Below are 24,881 nucleotides of genomic sequence, written 5' to 3'. Positions count from 1 at the left end.
ACAAGAAAGAAAAAAGCCCCAATATCCCTAGTATGGACAATTTAATAACCTGTTCTTAAGTCTCCCTACCTAATCTATGTAATTGTTTTTAATAAAATGTAATTACTCGTTTACTGTAATACGGATTGGTGTGGTTTCTGTGTTTTATATCTGACTATGTCTAAATTGCTGTGAAATTTCGACAGCATTGCAAATGAGGGTAAACCTCAAATTATCTTTTCAAGAATACCCAACTAATCAATCAAACTCATGTCTAGTGAAGATAGAAGTCCTAATTTGAATTTCTTCTTGCTCATCAATAAATGATATACATCTTTTTTCACCAAAGACTGATTCCTTTTTTTCTTTACAGGTCTGCAATTTACATCTTTGAGAATTAAAGCAGTACAACTTGAAGGAAAAATACCCTTTTTGTCTATGGTCCTACCTGTATCACCAAAGATCACCCATCTAAGAGCCACTACTAACCAATTCCTGCAGCGCTTCCATTTCTCTATTTTTAAAGAGTTTCTTCTTTGAACACAAATACTTGCCCGCCCCAACCAGAATATTGAATTAAAATGACATGAACAGAAAAGATTATATACTTCAGCACCCAGATAAATGTTTATTCATTTACATATTTATACATAGATAGCATAGCTTAATATGCTAAAGATATTTTTTCCTCCGTTGCAGGAGCTGAACAAATTATAACTGTACAATAATTATTGTTGTTATACACCTTGAACCATATTCCAATTATATTTCAATCTATTCAACTGAAAATGAAACCTCTTTAGTGCAAACTAAATCCTGTTCATTTATGATAGTCAGAAGACTCTACACAGCACTGTGAATCTGATCATGAAAAAGCATTTGTAACATCGTATGAAGTTCCAAGGAGTTGACAGGTGTTGACAGAGTTGTGATTATCCTTCATAACGCCTTTGTAATCTGTAATATATATTATGCTATGCTGTTACCAAAATTACCACTATTCCCACATAAATAATATTATTGGATAATAAAACAATAAAAAAACTAAACAAAGCTAAAAATCTGGTAGCTACTCAAGACAGATCAACTTTACAGACATTCGTGGAAGTTGTAGGAGGAAAATAAAATCTCGTCTTTTAGAGTGAATCTGCATAAAATGCTGCTGTATGTTCGGGAGCGTGTCAGTTTTTATTTTTAAAACCGGGAAAGCATCCGTGACATTTTATACTTTGGCTATTCAAAAATAGCAGATATACAAGCTCCATAGTGCCTCACTTCATGTCACGCTATGAGCTTGTAGATCTGCCATTTTTGAAAAATCGTGAAAATGTGTACAGTGTCTACAGTGTATATATACACATTTTAAAGCGAACGTGTTTAACCCAAATCTTTGCTTCTGGAGGTCCCTGGAACAAAATATTTGCCGATGGCGGTTCACGGCCAAATACATTACCAACTTGACATGAAAGAGTTTGCGAACGACTGATATACTGTTAGCAACATATGTTTTTTTCCTTAGAATCGGCCTACGGTTAAGCCAGTCTATTTCTGGTTCTTGAGCAGTTCATCAATCTGGAGTCTGTACATGTTCTTGACATCTTCCAGGTCCAGCCTCAGTTCCTCTGCCTCCTCTGCCTTCTCTCCATACATCTGAAGGATGGTGTTGTGCCTCTGCTCCAGATCCTGAAACAAATAATACAAAGTGAATTAATCACACACACACACAATTCATTTGCAGACAGTGAGCTGGTAGGTGGAATTTGGTGGGTGTACACACACACACACACAAACACACACACACACACACACACACACACATTCTAAATGTAGATACCTGATGTTTATGAGTTCTGATGTACTACACTAGATGAGCATATGAATTCCAAAGCTAAGCTCACACATTGACAGGTGAACATTGAGGCTCTTTTGTTGCAAAAATGTAATCTTTTTACTTACACAAGTGCAAAAAGTGCCATGGTGAAATAAAGTGACACAAGAGTGGACATCACGTTTCGGTCCTCAGACCATCATCAACAGGGTTAGGTTGCTACGGTTAGGCATGAAACACGGTAAAAGCTCACAACACGGAGGCTTTTAGCATGGCTATTTTAGAAAATGCTTGAAAGAACCATAAGTTCTGAGTTATCAGAAGTTACTCAGGCTTAGTGCTACCGCCTGAGCAGGGCCCAAACTAGGTTCTGAAAAACTTATGTGATACGGAGCCGTAGCATATAATCCAGAACCTGTAAATTATGTTAGATGGCATGACACGGTGCACTTCAAATCAAATCTATTTATAGAGCCCAATTAAAAACAACTTTCTTTGTACCAAAGTGCTGTACAGAACAGAACATCTCTTCAGTACAACAGTTGTCACCGAAAAGAACAGCTACTAGTTAGTAGCCAACTGCTCTTACTTTGAGTAGATCCTTCAGTCTAGGGATGTCGTCAACCTTTTCCTCCATGTCATCGTTCTCATTGGTGAGTCGGACAAGCTCCTCAGCCATGACCGAGCGACTCCTCTCCAGACTGGAGATCTCCAGCTAGTAAACATGACATTGAGGGCATAACAGTAGCACTTTAAGGTATATGCTCACAGCTGTACAGGTACATGGTGCAGAACCTTGAATGTAAAGACGTCATAATGGTGTTAAGAATAATAAGAATGATGATGAGTTCAACAACTTTGTAGCATTTTTCGTGTTTAAAAAAAGGCAATAATGAAACAAATACAAAAATGAATTAAAACTTACAACACATTAATTAAAACCAGAATTACTAAGGAATGACATTTGGTAGCATGATATAGTAAGGGTGATTTATACTAGTTGTGTGCTGATATTACACACTGAAAATAGCCAATCTACAAGTTCATAACGTATCGCAGTGCAACACATCAGTATCCGGTCTGTGGAGTGAACTGCTACCTGGAGCTGTGCTATCTCTCCTTCTCTCCCTTTGAGCTGAGACTGCAGGTTCTCTAGGATGCTGGAGCCTCCAGACAGCCTGGCAGCTTCGTACAGGTTGGTGCCACTCATGGACATGGACATAGAGGCAATGGACATAGAGTGGTCCAGAGGGTCGTCCTAAACAGCACAAAATCACACAAACAACGTCAACTTCAAAAGGATTATTATGCAAATGCTGGTCCGTTGCATTACCTCTGCCAAGTTTGACCGGGGTTATGTTTTCACACTGTTCCATTTGTTAGTTTAGCAAAATGGAGCTTGGAGAAGCACTTCTTATTACACTGCCCTGAGGGGTGAGTCTCACTAGCATAACAATTGCATGGAATAAAGCAAAAGTAAAATCTTCTTTGTCTTTTTACTAAACCGTTTTTTTATTTTTTAGAAAAGTGTCCTGTGGACACTGACAGGTGGTGAAAATGAGCACTTGTGCTAACACACTGTAAGCAATGCATCTACAAGTTGTACAATTTGTGCAGTGGGCAATGTGATTATGATGTGATGTCCATATAAAATAATTAAACAATCTCATTACTACTGAAAATGTAATGATGTTATCATTGGTATTATCATTTATTTTTCAAATGTTGCTGCCAAAAATCACAGATTAAGGCCTTATACTTTTAGTTTTATTACATTTCTGAGACCATTTATGTTTATGGAAGATGCTTCTGATGTGACCACTTCAAATACTCTTTCATCTTAAAATAACTAATAACCGAAAATAGCAGATCTTCAAACTCGCAACACGTCACACTACGCCTACGGCGTGTCGTGAGCTTGTTGATTGGCTATTTTCAGTGTGCAACATGCTGAAGACATGCTAGGTTGTATCTATGGAATCCAAATGACTGAAATCAGTCATAGTGACTGAGATAATCCATGTAATTGCTTAGTGTTGGCGGAGGTATGCACTCTGCTGAGCGCAGTTCTGTTACGTTTTTAGATTTGATTGATTGGAAGCGGGTTCCAGTGTATTTGCTCCTATTATACTGTAACATGCACATTAAGTGACTGAAAACCAGCTGTTCACCTGAGATAGCACAGAGGTGTGCAGACCGCCGTTGTCCGGCCCACTGATGGAGCTGGAGCGTGACAGTGAGGGGGTGGTGGAGGTGGCGGGCTCGCCCATGGAGAGCACCATGGCCTTCCTCTCCTGATGGACAAGCACAGCACAGCCACACACACGTCAACATTAACTACAGTACTAAACGACAGCTATTTCATCTTAGTCTAGTGTCTACAAGTGTTCGTGTGGCACAGTGGACTTCACCATCCAATCAGCTTGGGAAAAGGAATGGGGAGTCCAAGGAGGTCCCAAACAAACACGACCATGACCTGACGAAGATGTGACCGATAGATCGAAACGTTGTCAACTTTTTTACTTGCACCCTGTAAATAAATGAAGGGCTTAAACTGTCCGAGTTGCTCCAGTGCCTTCCTTCCTCCGTCCCCTGATGAAGGCTTAACCGTCGAAACGTTGGATTCATTTTTGTCTTACCTGCTGTCCTAATAAAATATTGGCACTCTGGCTCTTGGCGTATGCGGCCACCTTCTTGTTTTTTCAAGATCTCCTCTACAGTTTTCTCCCGTGTGCCGGCACCGCTACAAGGACTTTGGTGTGTGTATAGCTTCTTTGTACACAGTATTTGAAAGAAGATGTCCACACAGCAGCAGCAGGAAAAGGGCTATGACCCCAGGGACACCATTTTAAAATTTGTCAATAGACCAGATGATTTGGATCTACTACCCCTGGAGGATGGCGACATGTGTCTCAGAGCAGAGATGTCCTGCGGTCATGCTGTTACACCAGAGTCTCTCACAGGATGGTGTCTCAGCTTACTGGACCAGGGCCAGTACAAATTCAAGTGCCCTGCATTAAAGGATGGCACTCTGCAGAAGTGTGACGAGGTGTGGTCCTATCAAGAGGTGCGTAAACTTGCAGTGCTGACTGCCAAGGAGATGGAGTACTTTGAAGAAATCCTAGCTCGCTTGGCAGCCACAGAATACTGTGAATTTAATGTCCAGGATGCGACTCCTATGTGGAGAGAGAGGACCTCACCAACCTAATGTCCAGTGCACCGTCTGCGTAGCAAAACAAAAGAGTTCTGCTGACAGTGTCTGAAGCCGTGGAAAGGGCACGCTCCACACTCCGACCGTTGCGGCAACAGAGGCTGCATAAATCACGACCTGGAAATCCTAAAGAACTGCAAGACCACCTCGCTTCCTCAGGTGGAGGGAGTCGATGCAGGGGTGTAAGAGCATTATCTGTCCTCGCTGTCAGATCGAGTTCTGCTTTGTGTCTCTGAAACTCACTCCTGAGTGCTTGAAGACAAGCTCATATTTCACACATTGCAGTGCCGGCATAGCTTGTAGACAAACATCTATACCTGTATGGCGTAAAAACTAGAATGTGTCATTTGTCTGCCCTGAGGAAGGTCTGAGAAGCGACCGAAACGTCGACCAAATAAGAGCAACATTTTGGCAAGTATCCGACAGTGTGCAGGACCTTTTTTGACACCCTTTTTTAATATAAGCTCTATTCCCCTTTGTATAGGTGCTATGTGCCTGTAGATGCAGACAGACAGACAGACAGACATGGATAATAAGATGTGGTCTATGTAGAAAACATGTAGCTCAAAACAACACCAGTGCAGTAAGTAGCTAGAGGATATACATTAATACAGTAAGTAGCTAGAGGATATACATTAATACAGTAAGTATACAGTAAGTAGCTAGAGGATATACATTAATACATCATGTATTACCCTTTCCTTGAGGGCTTCTTGTGCCAAGTAGCATTTCTTCTTCTCTTGCTCCACCTTCATCTTCTCCATCTCCAGCTGATTGGTCAGCAGCAGCTGGTGGGCGGAGCAAACAGAGGCAGACATGAAGCAGTTGTTCTGCACAGGGAAGTTAAATAAGTAGGGGGTCAGAGAGCAGAGGGGAAAGGAAAACACGCTACCTTCTCTTTCTTTGCATCTTCAGTTGCTCGACTGTGTTCCCCGCGCAGGTTTTCCAACTCAACGTGTTCCCTAAAAGGACAATTACAGCAATGATTTAAAAAGACAATAATAATTAAAAAATGACAGGAGCTGAGAGACTGTGGGGGGGGGGGGATGAAACAAGTTAATAACCTTCAGAAAACGTGTTTCAGATCAATAAAGAAAAACAAATCACATATTTTCAGAATCATTAAACATTTATTAAATGTTAATGGAAACAAGACCGCTGGTGCATATCCCTTTTGAAATAAGTGTACTCTGTTGCTGTTTTTACATTGTGTTTAATAAACTATTCAATCAAGGAGTAAGATTAGCCGGATATTATAACATGCAGTGACTATTGTAAACAAAATGGGGGGAAAAATGTTTTAGGAAAATAATCTACGAGCTAGCCAGGAGTCGAACCTAGAATCTTCTGATCCGTAGTCAGACGCGTTATCCATTGCGCCACTAGCCCGCCTGCTGCAGTGCTGTGCTCCGACAAAGAAAAAGACTGAGGCATGCAGCCTAGTGGTGCCATGCACCACTGCTGTCACTAGGGGGGAGTGATGTTCCCCCTTTTCTTCTCCCTTTCATTCTCTCTCTGTCATTCCTTTCTCTGGTCTCCTTATACATTTTGTAATTTATTATATTATATCTATAAATAATTGTATTTATTAAAAGCCTGCTGTGCTGTGTCAATGAGTTGTAACTCAGCATTTCACAACTAACACTAAATACAATATTAATCTGCTGCTTGTCCATCTTTATGTGTTGCAGTTCCAATGATATTGCAATGTCCACAATTGCAATAAAATGAACTAACGTGAATCAGTTGTACAATGCAGAATTATATCCATCCTCCTTTATACCACATGGCAACAGTAAGCCCTTTAATTTGCTTTCTAGTTTCTAACCAGATAACATGATAGTAATAACATAGTAATACTATAGTAATGTAGTGGATTACTACATAGCAATGTAGTGGATCTTTGATAGACAGTCAGAAACACGAGCTGAGAAAAGAATCTACGAGCTAGCCAGGAGTCGAACCTAGAATCTTCTGATCCGTAGTCAGACGCGTTATCCATTGCGCCACTAGCCCGCCTGCTGCAGTGGACCTCTCACACAGAACACAAAGCTAAGCCAACTGCCACGCTGTATTACTGCTTCCCATGTTGGGGGAGGGGTCGTTCTGTGAGGCCTTTCAGTACCACCCCACCCCCTCTTCCTCCACAAGACAACTGGTTTGTCTGTTTCAGACTAGAGGCTTATAGACCACTCTACTGTACAGCACTAACATTGCCAGGAATGCCAGGGAAGGTCTGGGAATTGTAAATAAATATACATTTACACAATCACCTCTAGCAATTCAATTCAGCAAGAAGAAAAGGCAACCCTTTTATTTACCTTATTTCTAAGGAGTATACACATCCCACATTGTAGGTACAATGGTACAACAATGGTGTAATACAATACAATCAATATTTTTTGTTTTAAATGAGAAACATCAGTGTCGTTAGTTACAGAGAGGTGAGAAGTTATTACCCTGCTATACATATCAATGGAAGCCCCATTGCCAGCATCTCACACGAGACACACATTCCACAAAGGGTTATGTTTTGCTGCAACAAGACTGAACAGCATCTCCCTGGTGGTCTAGTGGTTAGGATTCGGCGCTCTCACCGCCGCGGCCCGGGTTCGATTCCCTGTCAGGGAACGATTCCTTTATAAAAGCTACAAATGTCTTTAAATCCCTTGAATTCAGACACAGATGAGCATGTTTACATGAAAGAACAAGATAAACGCCTATGAGACCACTGAAAACAATCATTATTGTAATTCTGGTGAAAACCGGGACAATTTCGTAGTTCATGTTGAAAACCGGGACATATAAGTGTTTGAGATATTTGCCAGGGCTCGGGACACAGAGCTTGAAACTGGGATGTCTGGTTATGTCACATGTTATGTTACGTCCATATGTGGGCATAAAAGGGACACAGACATAATGTGGGTGGGGCATTAATTTCCAACTTGCATCATTCCAAGCAGGCAAGTGCCCAACGGGCAGCGCTGTAGAGGCTCCAACGCATCATATCTGGGTGGGGCATGCATTTCCAACGTGCATCGTTCCATGTAGGCCAAAATTTATAAAATTTGAATGCAAAAAATTTGCCATTCGAAAGTAGCTTTTATCATTTATGAATTATATTTAATTTTTTATTTTACCCGTTTGTTTAATGTATTGAATAACGAATCTACCGCTGTTGAATCGGCCCGGGCGCTCCTTGCCTTCCAGCCATAGAGTTATAGCTCTGCTACCGCTCCTCACTCTATCAAGTGGAATAGCTGGGCGTGAGATCAGACAGAAATGTACAGTTAATAAATCCTTCAATCAAAATGAAATATTATTTTTGTGCCTTGTGCCAACAAAATAATAGCTTTGGCGTTTGGATGGGGGGCCCTCTAGTGGATTAAACATGCATAACAGTAGGCTATAATGGGCTAAAATTAATGAAAATCAGTTTTCGAATATTAAAAATAATAAAGCAATGAAATTCGAATGGGATTACAGAGGTAAACTGACAGCCCTAGTGCCCAACGGGTACCACTGTAGAGGCCCCACAGGCACCGCTCTAGTATGTATACATTATTTCTTTATTTAACACGTTTCATTCTCTTTCTTCTCTCACTCTACCCTCTCTCTTCTCACAGAATACTACGTGCGGGGTACATTATTTTCCCCACTTCTTCACACCTGTAAAAACCTGTGATGTGACAATTAAGCCGATTCCGACTGCACATATTTGTTACCTGCTGCCCTCGTCCTCCAGTTTCTCCCTCTTCTGCTTCTCGGCGTCCAGCTGTGCCAGGACGCGGCCCTTCTCCTGCCGCAGCAGGGAGTTCTGGGAGTCCAGAGAGGCCAGCTGGGCATTGACGGTGAGTAGCTCGTCGGTGGCGGAGCGCTCCTTCTCCACGGCCACGGCCAGCTGAGCCTGGGCGTCCGCTGACGAGGGATGATGCACACAGGGAACCATGTTTTACACTCAAACATTTCCATGTCAAGGACCCCGAAATTAATGTCAGGAACCCCATCGTGCAAGATTTCGTGTCGTTAAAGTATTTCAAAAATATCCCACATTAAAAAGAAATATTATTAATAATATATTTCTAGAAGCTCACAAAGCATCAAATTGCTTTTTTCAAATAGCAAATTTAGCCACAGAATCAATGGATTAGGGTAACATATTTATAAATGCGGACCTGAAAAAGGTGTGGGGTCTGTGGTCCTTGAGGGTGTTGCATGAAAATCAGTTAAACCACAATTAACCCAAATATATTCCAAAATAGCCCAAATGTGACGTGTAGACGACTAACCCCAACCCAATTTTTATTAAATCATCTTTTATGGGTTGATCTGTTGTCCCGACAAAATATTTTCAGATGGGGAACTGTGGTCAAATACGTACATAGCAACTACATAGGTCCCTTACATGCTTGAGAGACACACTCGCTCCACTGAGACTCTTGCTCTCACCTAGCCTATCAGAGATGCAATTCTCCAGCTTCTCCCAGGATGCCGTCTGGCCTCCCAGCGAGGCCTGCAGGTTCTCGATCTGCCGGAGAAGAGGTCGCGTTGCAGAGGTAACGCTTTGACTCAACTCCTGGTTCCTGGTTTCCGCCTCCTGCAGTCGCTGTGGAGGGCACGACAATTTAGGTTTTGGTTATAAATGTATACATTTTTTTAGAGAGAATCCGAGCACCAATACCAGAATGGAGGCTGTATTGTGAACTTGTTGGAGTCAAGTTAAATATCAGCAACATCTGTTTTTCAGAAAACTGTTGGGATTTACATTTGGCATTTGTAGAATCCGATAACCTGCCTCAGGTCCTAAATAGGTCTTAAATGGATGGTGTCAGGGCATTTCATATTTGCTTGGCAGAGTAGTAGAATGTTTGCTGTAGGTTTGTGTGGTACCAGGTAGTGTGTGTAGTGACTGTAGGTTTGGGTGGTACCACCAGGTAGTGTGTGTAGTGACTGTAGGTTTGGGTGGTACCAGATAGTGTGTAGTGGCTGTAGGTTTGGGTGGTACCAGCCTACCAGGTAGTGTGTAGTGCTGTAGGTTTGGGTGGTACCAGGTAGTGTCTGTAGGTTTGGGTGGTACCAGGTAGTGTGTAGTGGCTGTAGGTTTGGGTGGTACCAGGTAGTGTCTGTAGGTTTGGGTGGTACCAGGTAGTGTGTGGTGGTACCAGGTAGTGTGTAGTGGCTGTAGGTTTGGGTGGTACCAGATTGTGTGTAGTGGCTGTAGGTTTGGGTGGTACCAGGTAGTGTGTAGTGGCTGTAGGTTTGGGTGGTACCAGGTAGTGTGTAGTGGCTGTAGGTTTGGGTGGTACCAGATTGTGTGTAGTGGCTGTAGGTTTGGGTGGTACCACCAGGTAGTGTGTGTAGTGGCTGTAGGTTTGGGTGGTACCAGATAGTGTGTAGTGGCTGTAGGTTTGGGTGGTACCAGATAGTGTGTAGTGGCTGTAGGTTTGGGTGGTACCAGGTAGTGTCTGTAGGTTTGGGTGGTACCAGGTAGTGTGTGGTGGTACCAGGTAGTGTGTAGTGGCTGTAGGTTTGGGTGGTACCAGGTAGTGTGTAGTGGCTGTAGGTTTGGGTGGTACCAGGTAGTGTGTAGTGGCTGTAGGTTTGGGTGGTACCAGATTGTGTGTAGTGGCTGTAGGTTTGGGTGGTACCAGATAGTGTGTAGTGGCTGTAGGTTTGGGTGGTACCAGGTAGTGGCTCTCTGCCTTACCTGTTGCAGCTCACCGATCTCGTCCCTCAGGTAATCCTCCTTCCTGCCCGTCTGGCCCTCTGCCCGCTGCAGGGCCAGCCTCAGGTCAGCCACCTAGTCAGGGGAGTTGGAGAGACCATAATCGTTTTTTTTTTTTTAAAGAACAAAAAAACTATCACTATAATCATAACGCAGAGATTTTAATTTATCGTAAAAGTGTCCTTCATGCACTAACTGGACCCGTGGCTCTGTGCTTGGACCGCATCTTTCTGTCTACACCAAATCTCTCCACCAAAAAGAGCAGATCTATGTTTCGACACTAATTTTGCCGAATGTATGCATCTGGCACAAACATTTTAAGATGACGGGGGTGGGGGGAATCCTCAGGCAAATACATACATTGCATTTTGGGGGTCCTTGACACGAAAACGTAAATAATGTACGGAACACTGGACTGCAGAGAATGAGCCACTGACTGTTACCTGGTTAGCCAGAGCCTCCTGCTGCAGACAGGCCTCCTCCTGGGCTTTCTCCAGGGCCACGCTCAGCAGCTCCTTGGCCTGGGTCTCCCTGCTGAGACATTTCTCCTGGGCTTCACTGGCCCTGCTGGCGTTGGCCTTGTGGAGCTCTGCCAGCTCCCTGGGGGACAGAGGATGTGTAGAACATCGTGACTTTGTGAATTTTTAAAGTGAACATTTTTAACTCAAATATTTGCTTCTGGGGGTCCCTGGAACAAAATATTTTGAGCTTGGGGGTCCGCGGGCAAATATGTATAATTTGGGGGGTTGAGTACCACAGTAAGGTTTTGAGTACCACAACACAGCAACATAGGTTTTCAGTTTTTTATAAAACTGATTTAGAAGGCATTTGTAGAATGGGCCTCAGGTCTTAATGGATTAGGAAGGGTTAAAACCATATACATAGCTATTGAAAACTTATGTCACCTGACTACCATAGAGGCTATACTGTACTTCTTTGTTTACCCAGGGACCACGTTAGAGTTGTTGACAGGGGTCTTTCATTGTTCTGGAAACTCGACACTAATTGGCTTGCAGCTCCTCGCGTGCACGGGTTTCCTTATGTTAGGATGCATTGTGTGCATAATGCAATGTGATACATTGAACAGGTGCCACTTTCAGGGCACATTATAATGAGATCTTCAATCTGACAGAGTTCATTGGGATTGATGATAATCCTCCCTCCATGTACAGTAAGAGTAGCCGGTGTCGCCTGCAGGCCATCTGAACTCATCCTGGTACCCAAGTCTGCCTATTTGTTCTCTTAAGGAGTTTATTCTCCAAACTCTTCCATAAGGCCTCACAGTTTAACTATCTCACAGTTTTAACTATGCAGAGGTCTACTATTGAGTACTTAGTAGTGGTGGTGAAATGATTAATTGATTACAAGAAAATGTCAGAGATTAAATGATGTAAACAGCTCTAATATGTGCCATTTACAACTTCACGAAAAATGGAACGCTCATCTTTGTTCCATGAAGATGGAAAGTTGTGTTTGTGACTGCTGGGTAAACATGAAGCAATTTCAAGATGTCGGTTTGAGTTCAGTTAGTTAAGTTCTAATGAGCATTCATCAAATAATCATTAAATCTCTTGACAGAAGATTATTTGCTCATGAAAGAGTTATTTATACTCCATCGCATGGCGGTGTCACTTGCCGATAAGAACAGATATTCAAACAAGCAACACGTCGCAATTGAAGATCTGAATAGGTTACTGCTAGCTTGGAGATCTGTTCTCATCAGCAAGTGACACTGTGGTGTAATTGAGTGTTAATGATCTCTAGTACTTGTAAGAGCTGTCCAGAGCAGCCTGGAGGCTCCTGTTGTTCTCCTGCAGCTCCTCAGCGTCACTCTGCAGCCTGCTGAGCTCCTTCTCCTGACGCTCCACCACACCGTTCAGCTTCTTGATGTTCTCCCTGTGTTGCTTCTCCACCTCCTCCTTCCCGTCCAGCACCTATACACAAACACAAATGCACGCACACACATGCAGAAACACTTTAGTCATGGCCACTGTGTATATGTTATCTGTACATACTACGCCTACTTAATGCAAATATTATACCTATGTTGTGCTCACTGGCCTAACTGATTGTGTGATGAGTAAGTAGGATGAGGAACGAAAACCACAACTCGCACAACCAACATTGTCTAAAATGCAAAAACAAAAATCACACCTGTGACCTGTGTTAAGTGAGCGGTGGAATTGTAATTGTTATACTGTATTGAACTCCTGTACAGACAGACACTCGTGCAGAAAGACCTTGTAGATCGACCATTTTCACCATTTGTCATACGACACAGTACAGTACATAGGGGCTGAAGTGGGTCAGTACAGTACATAGGGGCTGAAGTGGGTCAGTACCGTACATAGGGGCTGAAGTGGGTCAAATATCACCGACCTGCTGCAGATGTTTCAGCTCCTCATCCTGTTCCTTGAGCTTCTTGCTCTGTTTGATGATCCTGCCATCGCAGTCCTTCTCCTTCACACGCAGCTTCTTGATGATGTTGGAGTGCTGCAGCTGCTGCTTAGACAGCTTCTCACCTGCAACACAGACATACTGAAAATGAGATGCTGCATCTCAAGGGGCTGTCCCTGAAATACATGGATCTCAGACACTGAAGCATGAAGGCCCCGTTGTACTTGAAGTGCCCGCGTAGGCAGAGAGAGCCAGTGGACAGCGGGCGCGACATGATTGTTGTGATTATGCAAAATGCTGTCTCCGCCGGCGCCGACGTGCACATCAAAAGCAACAATCTAATGTGCTAAAGTCCAGACAACTGAAGGACTGCCATGGCAAGACAGCGTTGGAACAATATTACTTTGTTGCAGTTGGGCAGAAACCTCTCCATATTATAAGGTTTTGTGTCTTCTCGTAGATCAATGCCATACGACGTCATCATACTACACTACTACAGGGTCACACAATGCCATACGACGTCATCATACTACACTACTACAGGGTCACACAATGCCATACGACGTCATCATACTACACTACTACAGGGTCACACAATGCCATACGACGTCATCATACTACACTACTACAGGGTCACACAATGCCATACGACGTCATCATACTACACTACTACAGGGTCACACAATGCCATACGACGTCATCATACTACACTACTACAGGGTCACACAATGCCATACGACGTCATCATACTACACTACTACAGGGTCACACAATGCCATACGACGTCATCATACTACACTACTACAGGGTCACACAATGCCATACGACGTCATCATACTACACTACTACAGGGTCACACAATGCCATACGACGTCATCATACTACACTACTACAGGGTCACACAATGCCATACGACGTCATCATACTACACTACTACAGGGTCACACAATGCCATACGACGTCATCATACTACACTACTACAGGGTCACACAATGCCATACGACGTCATCATACTACACTACTACAGGGTCACACAATGCCATACGACGTCATCATACTACACTACTACAGGGTCACACAATGCCATACGACGTCATCATACTACACTACTACAGGGTCACACAATGCCATACGACGTCATCATACTACACTACTACAGGGTCACACAATGCCATACGACGTCATCATACTACACTACTACAGGGTCACACAATGCCATACGACGTCATCATACTACACTACTACAGGGTCACACAATGCCATACGACGTCATCATACTACACTACTACAGGGTCACACAATGCCATACGACGTCATCATACTACACTACTACAGGGTCACACAATGCCATACGACGTCATCATACTACACTACTACAGGGTCACACAATGCCATACGACGTCATCATACTACACTACTACAGGGTCACACAATGCCATACGACGTCATCATACTACACTACTACAGGGTCACACAATGCCATACGACGTCATCATACTACACTACTACAGGGTCACACAATGCCATACGACGTCATCATACTACACTACTACAGGGTCACACAATGCCATACGACGTCATCATACTACACTACTACAGGGTCACACAATGCCATACGACGTCATCATACTACACTACTACAGGGTCACACAATGCCATACGACGTCATCATACTACACTACTACAGGGTCACACAATGCCATACGACGTCATCATACTACACTACTACAGGGTCACACAATGCCATACGACGTCATCATACTACACTACTACAGGGTCACACAATGCCATACGACGTCATCATACTACACTACTACAGGGTCACACAATGCCATACGACGTCATCATACTACACTACTACAGGGTCACACAATGCCATACGACGTCATCATACTACACTACTACAGGGTCACACAATGCCATACGACGTCATCATACTACACTACTACAGGGTCACACAATGCCATACGACGTCATCATACTACACTACTACAGGGTCACACATACGACGTCATCATACTACACTACTACAGGGTCACACAACGACGTCATCATACTACACTACTACAGGGTCACACAATGCCATACGACGTCATCATACTACACTACTACAGGGTCACACAACGACGTCATCATACTACACTACTACAGGGTCACACAACGACGTCATCATACTACACTACTACAGGGTCACACAACGACGTCATCATACTACACTACTACAGGGTCACACAACGACGTCATCATACTACACTACTACAGGGTCACACAACGACGTCATCATACTACACTACTACAGGGTCACACAACGACGTCATCATACTACACTACTACAGGGTCACACAACGACGTCATCATACTACACTACTACAGGGTCACACAACGACGTCATCATACTACACTACTACAGGGTCACACAACGACGTCATCATACTACACTACTACAGGGTCACACAACGACGTCATCATACTACACTACTACAGGGTCACACAACGACGTCATCATACTACACTACTACAGGGTCACACAACGACGTCATCATACTACACTACTACAGGGTCACACAACGACGTCATCATACTACACTACTACAGGGTCACACAACGACGTCATCATACTACACTACTACAGGGTCACACAACGACGTCATCATACTACACTACTACAGGGTCACACAACGACGTCATCATACTACACTACTACAGGGTCACACAGTAGATCAATGCCATACGACGTCATCATACTACACTACTACAGGGTCACACAATGCCATACGACGTCATCATACTACACTACTACAGGGTCACACAATGCCATACGACGTCATCATACTACACTACTACAGGGTCACACAATGCCATACGACGTCATCATACTACACTACTACAGGGTCACACAATGCCATACGACGTCATCATACTACACTACTACAGGGTCACACAATGCCATACGACGTCATCATACTACACTACTACAGGGTCACACAATGCCATACGACGTCATCATACTACACTACTACAGGGTCACACAATGCCATACGACGTCATCATACTACACTACTACAGGGTCACACAATGCCATACGACGTCATCATACTACACTACTACAGGGTCACACAATGCCATACGACGTCATCATACTACACTACTACAGGGTCACACAATGCCATACGACGTCATCATACTACACTACTACAGGGTCACACAATGCCATACGACGTCATCATACTACACTACTACAGGGTCACACAATGCCATACGACGTCATCATACTACACTACTACAGGGTCACACAATGCCATACGACGTCATCATACTACACTACTACAGGGTCACACAATGCCATACGACGTCATCATACTACACTACTACAGGGTCACACAATGCCATACGACGTCATCATACTACACTACTACAGGGTCACACAATGCCATACGACGTCATCATACTACACTACTACAGGGTCACACAATGCCATACGACGTCATCATACTACACTACTACAGGGTCACACAATGCCATACGACGTCATCATACTACACTACTACAGGGTCACACAATGCCATACGACGTCATCATACTACACTACTACAGGGTCACACAATGCCATACGACGTCATCATACTACACTACTACAGGGTCACACAATGCCATACGACGTCATCATACTACACTACTACAGGGTCACACAATGCCATACGACGTCATCATACTACACTACTACAGGGTCACACAATGCCATACGACGTCATCATACTACACTACTACAGGGTCACACAATGCCATACGACGTCATCATACTACACTACTACAGGGTCACACAATGCCATACGACGTCATCATACTACACTACTACAGGGTCACACAATGCCATACGACGTCATCATACTACACTACTACAGGGTCACACAATGCCATACGACGTCATCATACTACACTACTACAGGGTCACACAATACGACGTCATCATACTACACTACTACAGGGTCACACAATACGACGTCATCATACTACACTACTACAGGGTCACACAATGCCATACGACGTCATCATACTACACTACTACAGGGTCACACAATACGACGTCATCATACTACACTACTACAGGGTCACACAATACGACGTCATCATACTACACTACTACAGGGTCACACAATGCCATACGACGTCATCATACTACACTACTACAGGGTCACACAATACGACGTCATCATACTACACTACTACAGGGTCACATACGACGTCATCATACTACACTACTACAGGGTCACACAAAAGCATCAACAATAGCTCATCCACAAGCTTGTCGATCTGCTACTTTTATTATTTTTTAATTTGAATCCTGAAAAGTAAGACAGAGACGATTTTATGTTATCCTTGTAATAATAGCCAAATATGATGTTCAAAGCCTTCTCTGTATGTTAAGTATCATATTTTGCTTGTCAGTCAGACTATTGTGGATAGACCAGGAACAAGGACTGGCCCACGTCTCCATTTCTAGGTTAAATGTCAGCTTACAATCACGTGTAGTGTCTGTGTATTTAAGGCCTGTATCTAGGGTTCTAGTAAGGAATGTGATGTGATGACTCGTGTTGTGTTGAAAAAAAGTACAAAAGCTGTGCACAGAGAAGATGAGTTTGAGTACAGGCAGGTGTTTCCATTAATAATGTAATGCAAGTAGTCTCCTACTGATAAGCATTCAATAATAAACATTTATGCTTTAAAATCCAATCAGGGTCTTCAAAAAAATATTTGGGTCTTCTTTGTATGAGCCATGCTTTAACATAGTCAATGGACAAGAAATACAGGACAGCATTATCAGAAGAAACTGCCATAGTTTCACTATATCTTACATCAATTATTTCTATGCATTCCTGTAATAGTCTGAGGAATGGGATCTCAGATTATGAATTCCTTCAGCAAAGCAAGATGTCCTTTTTATTCGGTTATGCTTGTGTTCCGTTTAACAAAACAGTGAATGGACATCACTTCAATTTCAAATATTAGAAAAGTCCTTATATCAAGGACCCCCAAAATCATATACATTTGGCTGCGGACCCTATCTCAAAATCTTTCTGTGCCAGGGACCTCCAGAAGCAAAGATTAATTAGATTAAAAGATTTAAAAGATTTGCAAGGATTAAAAAAAATAGCAGATGTAAACCTCCTGATTTTGAATACCGTAGTCAAAGTATAAAATATGGTTCAAGTGGTTAAAATGATTGTGATGATGGTACAGCAGGTAGTGACGGATCTCATCTCAATCTCTACTCAAACAAACAGCATGTACTTTATGGCCACCCATAAAGTACACACGGTGATAACATCTGGGATGCGTGTGCAAGCCCCGGCAGCCCGGACGGGACCTGGCGATGTCATACTGTATGCTGGGGCTCTGTGGAGGTGGCAAGTACAATTTGGACTTAAAAAGCTGACAGCTACTGCAGATACTAACACAGATTTCAACTCTGAAAATGCCTATTTCTCTGTATAAAATAATGAGTACGTAATATTGTCGTGTGGAAACCTCATTATGTAAAACACTGTTACTTTTCAGGATTACATTTTATTAAGCTGCAAATAACAGATCAGCAAGCTGATGGGCAGAAACCTCTTATCTACATATTTGAATCGCTAATCTGTTTGATACTTTTCTGTGATGTTGTAGTATGATCAAGTACATGATGTACAAAACACAAAAAGGGAACATATTGAGAATCCTCATATATATAATAATATAATAGCTAAACATTGAAATGACAGCATCAAATTTTATTATTTCTTTGTATAGTGCATACATATAAAAAATATTCTCAATTTCTAATAAATTAAGAAAGCTCAAGAGGTTCCCCAAATTCATCAAAAGTTGCCAGCAGCTGGCTGCATTACGCAGACAAGCATGCACTGTTCACTGTTTGTTTTTTCATGACATCAGGGAGCTCATTAAATGCTACTTCTGTGATTCACTGCCTTGTTCACCGACTCAGCAAAAGATGATGTGACAAAATACAAGTTAAGAATTTAATTTGACAGTTTGCAGAACAGACAGCTGTAATGATAAAACGCAAAACTGCACAAGTTGACATTGCAGGGAATTTGCAAACATCTGACATCTCAACTCTACTCACAACTCAAACATTTGAGGCTACCACAGCACCAGACATCATGCGGCTCATTGATTTGCCTCATTTCCAGAGTGATTAACAACAAGGCCCATAAGGCCCATAACTCTGTAAGCGCTGCTGATATAATTTTCTATTCTTACTCTTCACTGAATGCACGCAGCTTTACCCCTTATCGTTGTCGATCGACTATTTGTACCATTTTAAAAGGTTTTTCAAAATCGATGACACTATCTCGCAGGGACTTACCCCCAATCCAACCCTTGATTCCGAGTGCCAAGCAGGGAGGCACTGGGTCCCATTTGTTAGAGTCTTTGGTATGACCCGGCCGGGGATCAAACCCCGACCTCCCAGTCTCAGGGCAGACACTTAACCACAAGGACACCTACCTGTAGCTGGTCAATTGCAAGCATACATGCAGTATAATGAGCCTCACCTTCCTCCAGCAGGCCTCTGATCTGCTCCTCTTTCTCTCTGATGATCTCCATCGTCTCGTTGGAGTTCAGTCTAGTGGACAGCTCGTCTCGCATGCCCTTCATTTCCTGTTCAGGAGAAAGAGCAAGACGGCGTGGTCACAGACACCTTGCTTGTCTTATGTAGTGGTTAAAACATTAACACCAACTTGACATGTTTTGGATTTTGTTACTCAGACCTCGTAAAAAAAAAAAGAGCAGACCTTTAGAGCAAAAGGTATTTGGTGAATTACCTTAAGTCATTAAAACCAGGAAAGCATCTATGTAACTAACCACTTTAACCATTATTTTATACTTTGGCTGTTCAATTATAGCAGATATATATACATGCTCATAGCATGTCACATGTTAAAATATCTTTATATTTTATGTTTAGAATTCGACTTTCTCACAATCAGCAAGCTATATATGCTTAGATTATTTTGATTTATATTAGAACAAATTTGCACCACAAAATGGAAGCGGGGAGGAGACGTCACATCCTCTTCATCTTATTTTCAGAGCTGCCGTTCTCGACCAGACTGTATAGCGGAAGAATTTGAAAATTGGGGGAGGAATTGAGCCTGGCTCGCAAGACCATACCTTCTTAGCAATGTCCCTCTCCTTGCAGGCCAGCTGAGCCTTCCTCTCTGCTTCGGCAATGCGCTGGGTGAACTCCTCTTTCAGGGACTGGACGGTGGAGCTCTCCTCCTTCAGGCTGAGCACTTCACTGGAGAGATCACATTACACACACACACTCATTAGTCCAAGTTGTCCAACCGCTCAAACTGATGGCTCCGTTTCCAACACAGTGGCTGGTCAGGACTAGTGATGCACGAGGTTATCGGTAGCATATCGATATCGGCCAAAATTTCAATATCGTGCATCCTGTGTCGGGACACAAATTTGGCTCGCAGACCATTTTTTATGGGTCGCGACTCGCCAGTAAATACTAAATTATTTATCGTTTCCAACTTTTTGTTTCTAATATTGTTGTTATTTCAAAATATTTCCAAGTAAATGCGATAAAATTATAAAAAGTTATAATCCATTAATTAGATGGGGGGGAAAAGATAATAGCAGATCTACAAACTCACAACACGTCGCATCCCGACATATCCCAAATTATAGATGAGCTATTTTCATTAGTTTGGGTCCCAGGGACACATCTCACTGCTAAAAAAGCTAAAAGGTTTGGAAACCACTGCTCGCGTCTAGAACACTAATACCGTTTGACCTTGACCATTATCGCATATACACTCGCTCACCCATTTCTGACTCATGTATGCATCTGTATGTTGCTGTTGTACAATGTTGTTCAATAAAGAGGTCAATCAATCAATCGATCAAAAACCTGTACAAATACTTTCTGTCAGCAACTACTTTTAGTGATAAGAGCTTAATTTCATCACTTTAAATATTTATTCTGAAAACAATTGTTAGAATACAATCTCGTTTATCAATAGACTCAAATAATGGAAAAATGTAGATAAGAAAATTATCGGAAAATAAATTGTACGTACAGTATATCATTTAGATCAGATCCTGAAAATCCTGTTTTATGTCATGTGAACTTGAACATGGAAAAGTGTAGCCCGGAGACTAAACCAAATATTTGGATACGGCGGTAGACTCAAACACAAATTATGGCTAACTAATAGAATGGTTGTTTACCCTACCATTCAGAAGCAGGTGTGTGTGTGTGTGTGTGTGTGTGTGTGTGTGTGTGTGTGTGTGTGTGTGTCTGATCAGTGTTTGGGTCTATTGTATTACGCCTCTTGTGCAGATCCAAATAAAATAATTCAAATGTGTCTAACTCACTCTTTGAGGTTGTCACAATCTTCTTCCAGTTTGGCTTTATCTTTGCTGACTGTAAGCAGCTGTGACTCCCTCTTCTCAAGACGACTCGACAGCTCATCAATCACCTACACAAAGAGTCCAATATTTCTGTGAATATATTTATATTCACTGAAATGCTACAGTTCAAGTGTTTTGATTGATACCATCTAGCCTGGTAAACCATCCAGGCCGCGTGAATTCACATCATCATGCATCTTCTGCAGACTGGACTAGCCTCAATCGCTGGGTGGGCAACCAGGGCTAAAGACCAAAACACACCGGGTGCGACGCGGCACAGGCGTTGCCGCGTGGCAACGCCTGGAAAATAGAACAGTGGCGTATCGGTAGCGTCAGGCGAGGCATGAACGCGCGTCGGACGCCACCGGTGTGGGATAGGTTAATTGAAAATAACGGAGGCGGCTGTTTTGACACATGGCGTTCGCAGACGGTGTGTGGGGCTTAATAAGGGTCTGCGCTCATGTCCCTGTGATTGACAGACATTGATTGGCTCTTCTACGTTTTGGTTTCTGCAAAACGCCCACCCAGTGATTGGAGCCAGACCGGTCTGGACTCTGCAGAAGACACATGATAATCCAGGCTAGATACTACCAGCAGCTACACAAGGATACATACAATACACCTTTGTTACCTGTTGAAGCTCCAGAATCTGGCACGTGGACACACTTTTCATCTCTTCTGTGATTGGCTGTGTGAGGTCAGCACCGGGCAGTGTGACGTTGACCTCTGCTTCTTGCTCCAGCAGCTCTTCCAGCTGCTCACTGTTAACGGGAGTGGCGCTGCGCCCACTCTCCTCCATCTCATCCACCGATTGGTCCCTCATCGTTTCGTTGAGCGCCTCGTCCTCTTCCTCCTCCTTCTCCCTCACTGCTGCCTCCTCCTCCATCTCCTCCTCCTCATTCTGAACCTCAGCTGATGACTCCACCTCCGTAGGGGTGGAGCTGGCGGTGACGGACGCAAGCGTCCGACTCCCGGGGATGTCGTCGTCCGAGTTGACCTCGCTGACACTCCGGCTGTCCAGCGACTGCACGCTGAATGAGTCAATGCGCTCGAAAGCGTCCGAGGAGGAGCCACAGCTCTCCGTGAGCTTGGGGTAGTCCTCCTGACGGGGAAAATCGCCGCAGGTGGAGGCAGAGAGAAGCTGAAAGGAGCCCTGCATCAGGTGAAGGCTGCCCTTGCTGTCCCCCGACTCCTGCCTGGAGCTGGCCGAGCTCTCGCTCAGAACGCTTTCGTGGTCCAGCACCTCGATGTCGCTGGTGGTGGAGGTGCCCGAGGAGAAGGCGCTGACCGGAGGGGAAGGGGTGTCACTCTGCCGGTCCTCCGTCTTAGACTCTTTAGGCTCCAGGAGGACCTCCTTAGGGAGCGACGGTGCAGAGGGGTCAGACGGGGCGGAGCTCTCGGGTTCAGAGGTGACAGCAGGAGGTGCAGAGATTGACTCTGTAACATCCAGCGGAACCTGTTGTTCCGTGGAAGTCGGCGGCGCCAGTTCCATTTGCGAGTCCACAGAAAAGGCATCCTCAGTAACGTCCGCTTCTACCCTGCTCGTATTGGTGGTTTCGCCGTCGAACTCACAAGGACCATCATCATCACTCGGAGATGAATCCAGAGACACAGGCTGGAGGAGAATGGTGTCTGGATGTGGCGATGAGGTTGGTGTGCTTGGTGTGGACTTAGTCTCATCCAACTGGTTCTCTGCAGCCTCCACCAAGTCCTCACCACTGGGATCCACCTGGTTCTCTGCAGCCTCCACCAAGTCCTCACCACTGGGATCCACGGGTCTTAGCGTTTGAGGTTCTACGTCGTCGTTGACCACAGTCTCCCTGCTTCTCTTTCTCTTCCTTCTCTTCTTCTTCTTCTCCTCCTCCTCATCCTCTTGCAGCCGTCTGCCGGACTTAGCGGGAGCCACAGACACAACCTGGGTGTCGTTTTGCTTAACACCCTCGCCACCAGGAGGTAAGAAGGCACTGAAGAATATCTCCGTCTCATCATCCACGACAGTGCGGGTGACAGGAGTGGTGATGGCCTCGGACGAAGGAGGAGGAACGTCAGGAGTCTCCTCTGACGGAGAGTCCCACTCTGTCGTCCCCCATCCTCCGCTTAACGGCAGCTTCACCGGCAAATCTGATTGAGGGGTGAACGAAATTATAAGATCATGTAAAACAACTCACTCTCATCTCGGATGATTACGTATCAAACCTAAGTAGCACTTGCCGTAGCCTTGACGACCTTGCAGGCTTATGCAAAGACTAAAATGTAACTTAGATACCATGTTATGTAGACAGATGGCAGGTCATTGTAGACCTCAGATCTTCGTGTAGTGTGTATAGCTGCAATGTACAGATTGTTTTGTTTTTCTTCTTGATATTATACCACTGAGGATAGGTTCTTTGTTTACCTATGATCATAGATCACAATTTATATGCATTTTATTAGAAAGTCGCTCTGGATTAAGAGTAGGCCTATGTGTTTAATGCCTAAATTATAATTGTAAACCTGATACTCCCTTCTAGCCCGGTGTTAGCCGTTACACAAACACCTAGCCAACATTTCACGGTACTAAGAAAGCCACTTTGACTTACCATCGTAGGGCATGACAACAGTGTCATTCCATTGGTCCTCCTCCTGGATGTCCAGGACTCTGTCGATGGACTTCTGAGCCGTTGTCAAAGCTTGCTTGGCAAAAGTGGACAGGTGGGACGCGTTGAACCAGCTCATCTTTGGACAGTTAGTTCTCTAGCTAAACAACACGTCCAACGTTTGTCAATGAGAGTAAATTAACACACCCATTCTACCGTCGTACATTCAGTTTCCAGTTTGTGTGCACTGCAAGCTGCTGTCACAGCTAACTAGTAGTTAGCACAGCTTCAGACAACACTGAAAGACAAGAGTCAACACCACAGCACTAGTAGTAGTGCTAAATATCTGTTTGGCAGGGTCAGAATCTCCAACTAACAGCAAGTCACGACAGCTTTGCATTCCTAGTCCCCTGTCTAAGGTCGCCGCTTCGATCAAAGCGTGGCTATTTCCATAATTCGGAGTTTCTCTCGGCTTTTTCGCTTGGCCATCGTCGTTTGTTTTGGTCGCTCGGTCTCAACTTGTCTTGTTGTAGCACTACTAGCACTAGCACAGCGGCCGTGTTAGCTACATGCTACTTCCGTTCCACGTAGCACCGTGACGTCATGATGTAGCGTTTAAAGCTCCGGTCCTAGTGTCATCAGTCAGTGAACTTTCAAAAGTATATAATAGATGTAGGCTTACATATAGTAAGTGCTGCAAGCTTGTACATTGCCATGCCAAATTTCGGTGGAGAG

At 43.7% G+C, this 24,881-nt stretch overlaps 1 protein-coding gene and 1 pseudogene across 3 annotated transcripts; one reads left to right on the top strand and one right to left on the bottom strand.

Moving 5' to 3' along the window:
* Positions 1-599: 599 nt before the first annotated feature.
* Positions 600-24,689, bottom strand: tmf1 (TATA element modulatory factor 1). 2 transcript variants are annotated; one of them, XM_080787369.1, is made up of 18 exons: positions 24,150-24,689; positions 23,345-23,691; positions 22,202-23,299; positions 21,535-21,638; positions 20,317-20,443; positions 19,698-19,803; positions 13,123-13,265; positions 12,511-12,677; positions 11,187-11,343; positions 10,726-10,818; positions 9,468-9,624; positions 8,744-8,936; positions 5,911-5,980; positions 5,714-5,806; positions 3,979-4,101; positions 2,907-3,065; positions 2,397-2,522; positions 600-1,662 (listed from the first exon to the last, which is right to left on the bottom strand). In XM_080787369.1, the coding sequence occupies exons 1-18, from the start codon at positions 24,283-24,285 to the stop codon at positions 1,522-1,524; spliced, it is 3,540 nt and encodes a 1,179-aa protein (XP_080643495.1). In that variant the 5' UTR covers positions 24,286-24,689; the 3' UTR covers positions 600-1,521. The 2 variants fall into 2 exon arrangements, with proteins under 2 accessions (XP_080643495.1, XP_080643494.1); XM_080787368.1 differs by having other exon boundaries at positions 22,202-23,691.
* LOC308331862 lies at positions 4,605-5,355 on the top strand (annotated as a pseudogene). Its single transcript has one exon. The product of its transcript is annotated as an uncharacterized misc_RNA (transcript).
* Positions 24,690-24,881: the final 192 nt, after the last annotated feature.

Source organism: Protomyctophum bolini (genome assembly GCF_963924005.1).
Source record: "Protomyctophum bolini genome assembly, chromosome: 2".
In the NCBI taxonomy this organism is placed as follows: Eukaryota; Metazoa; Chordata; class Actinopteri; order Myctophiformes; family Myctophidae; genus Protomyctophum; species Protomyctophum bolini.
The sequence above is the reverse complement of the archived record's forward strand: the minus strand, read 5'-3'. Positions and strand labels throughout refer to the sequence as shown.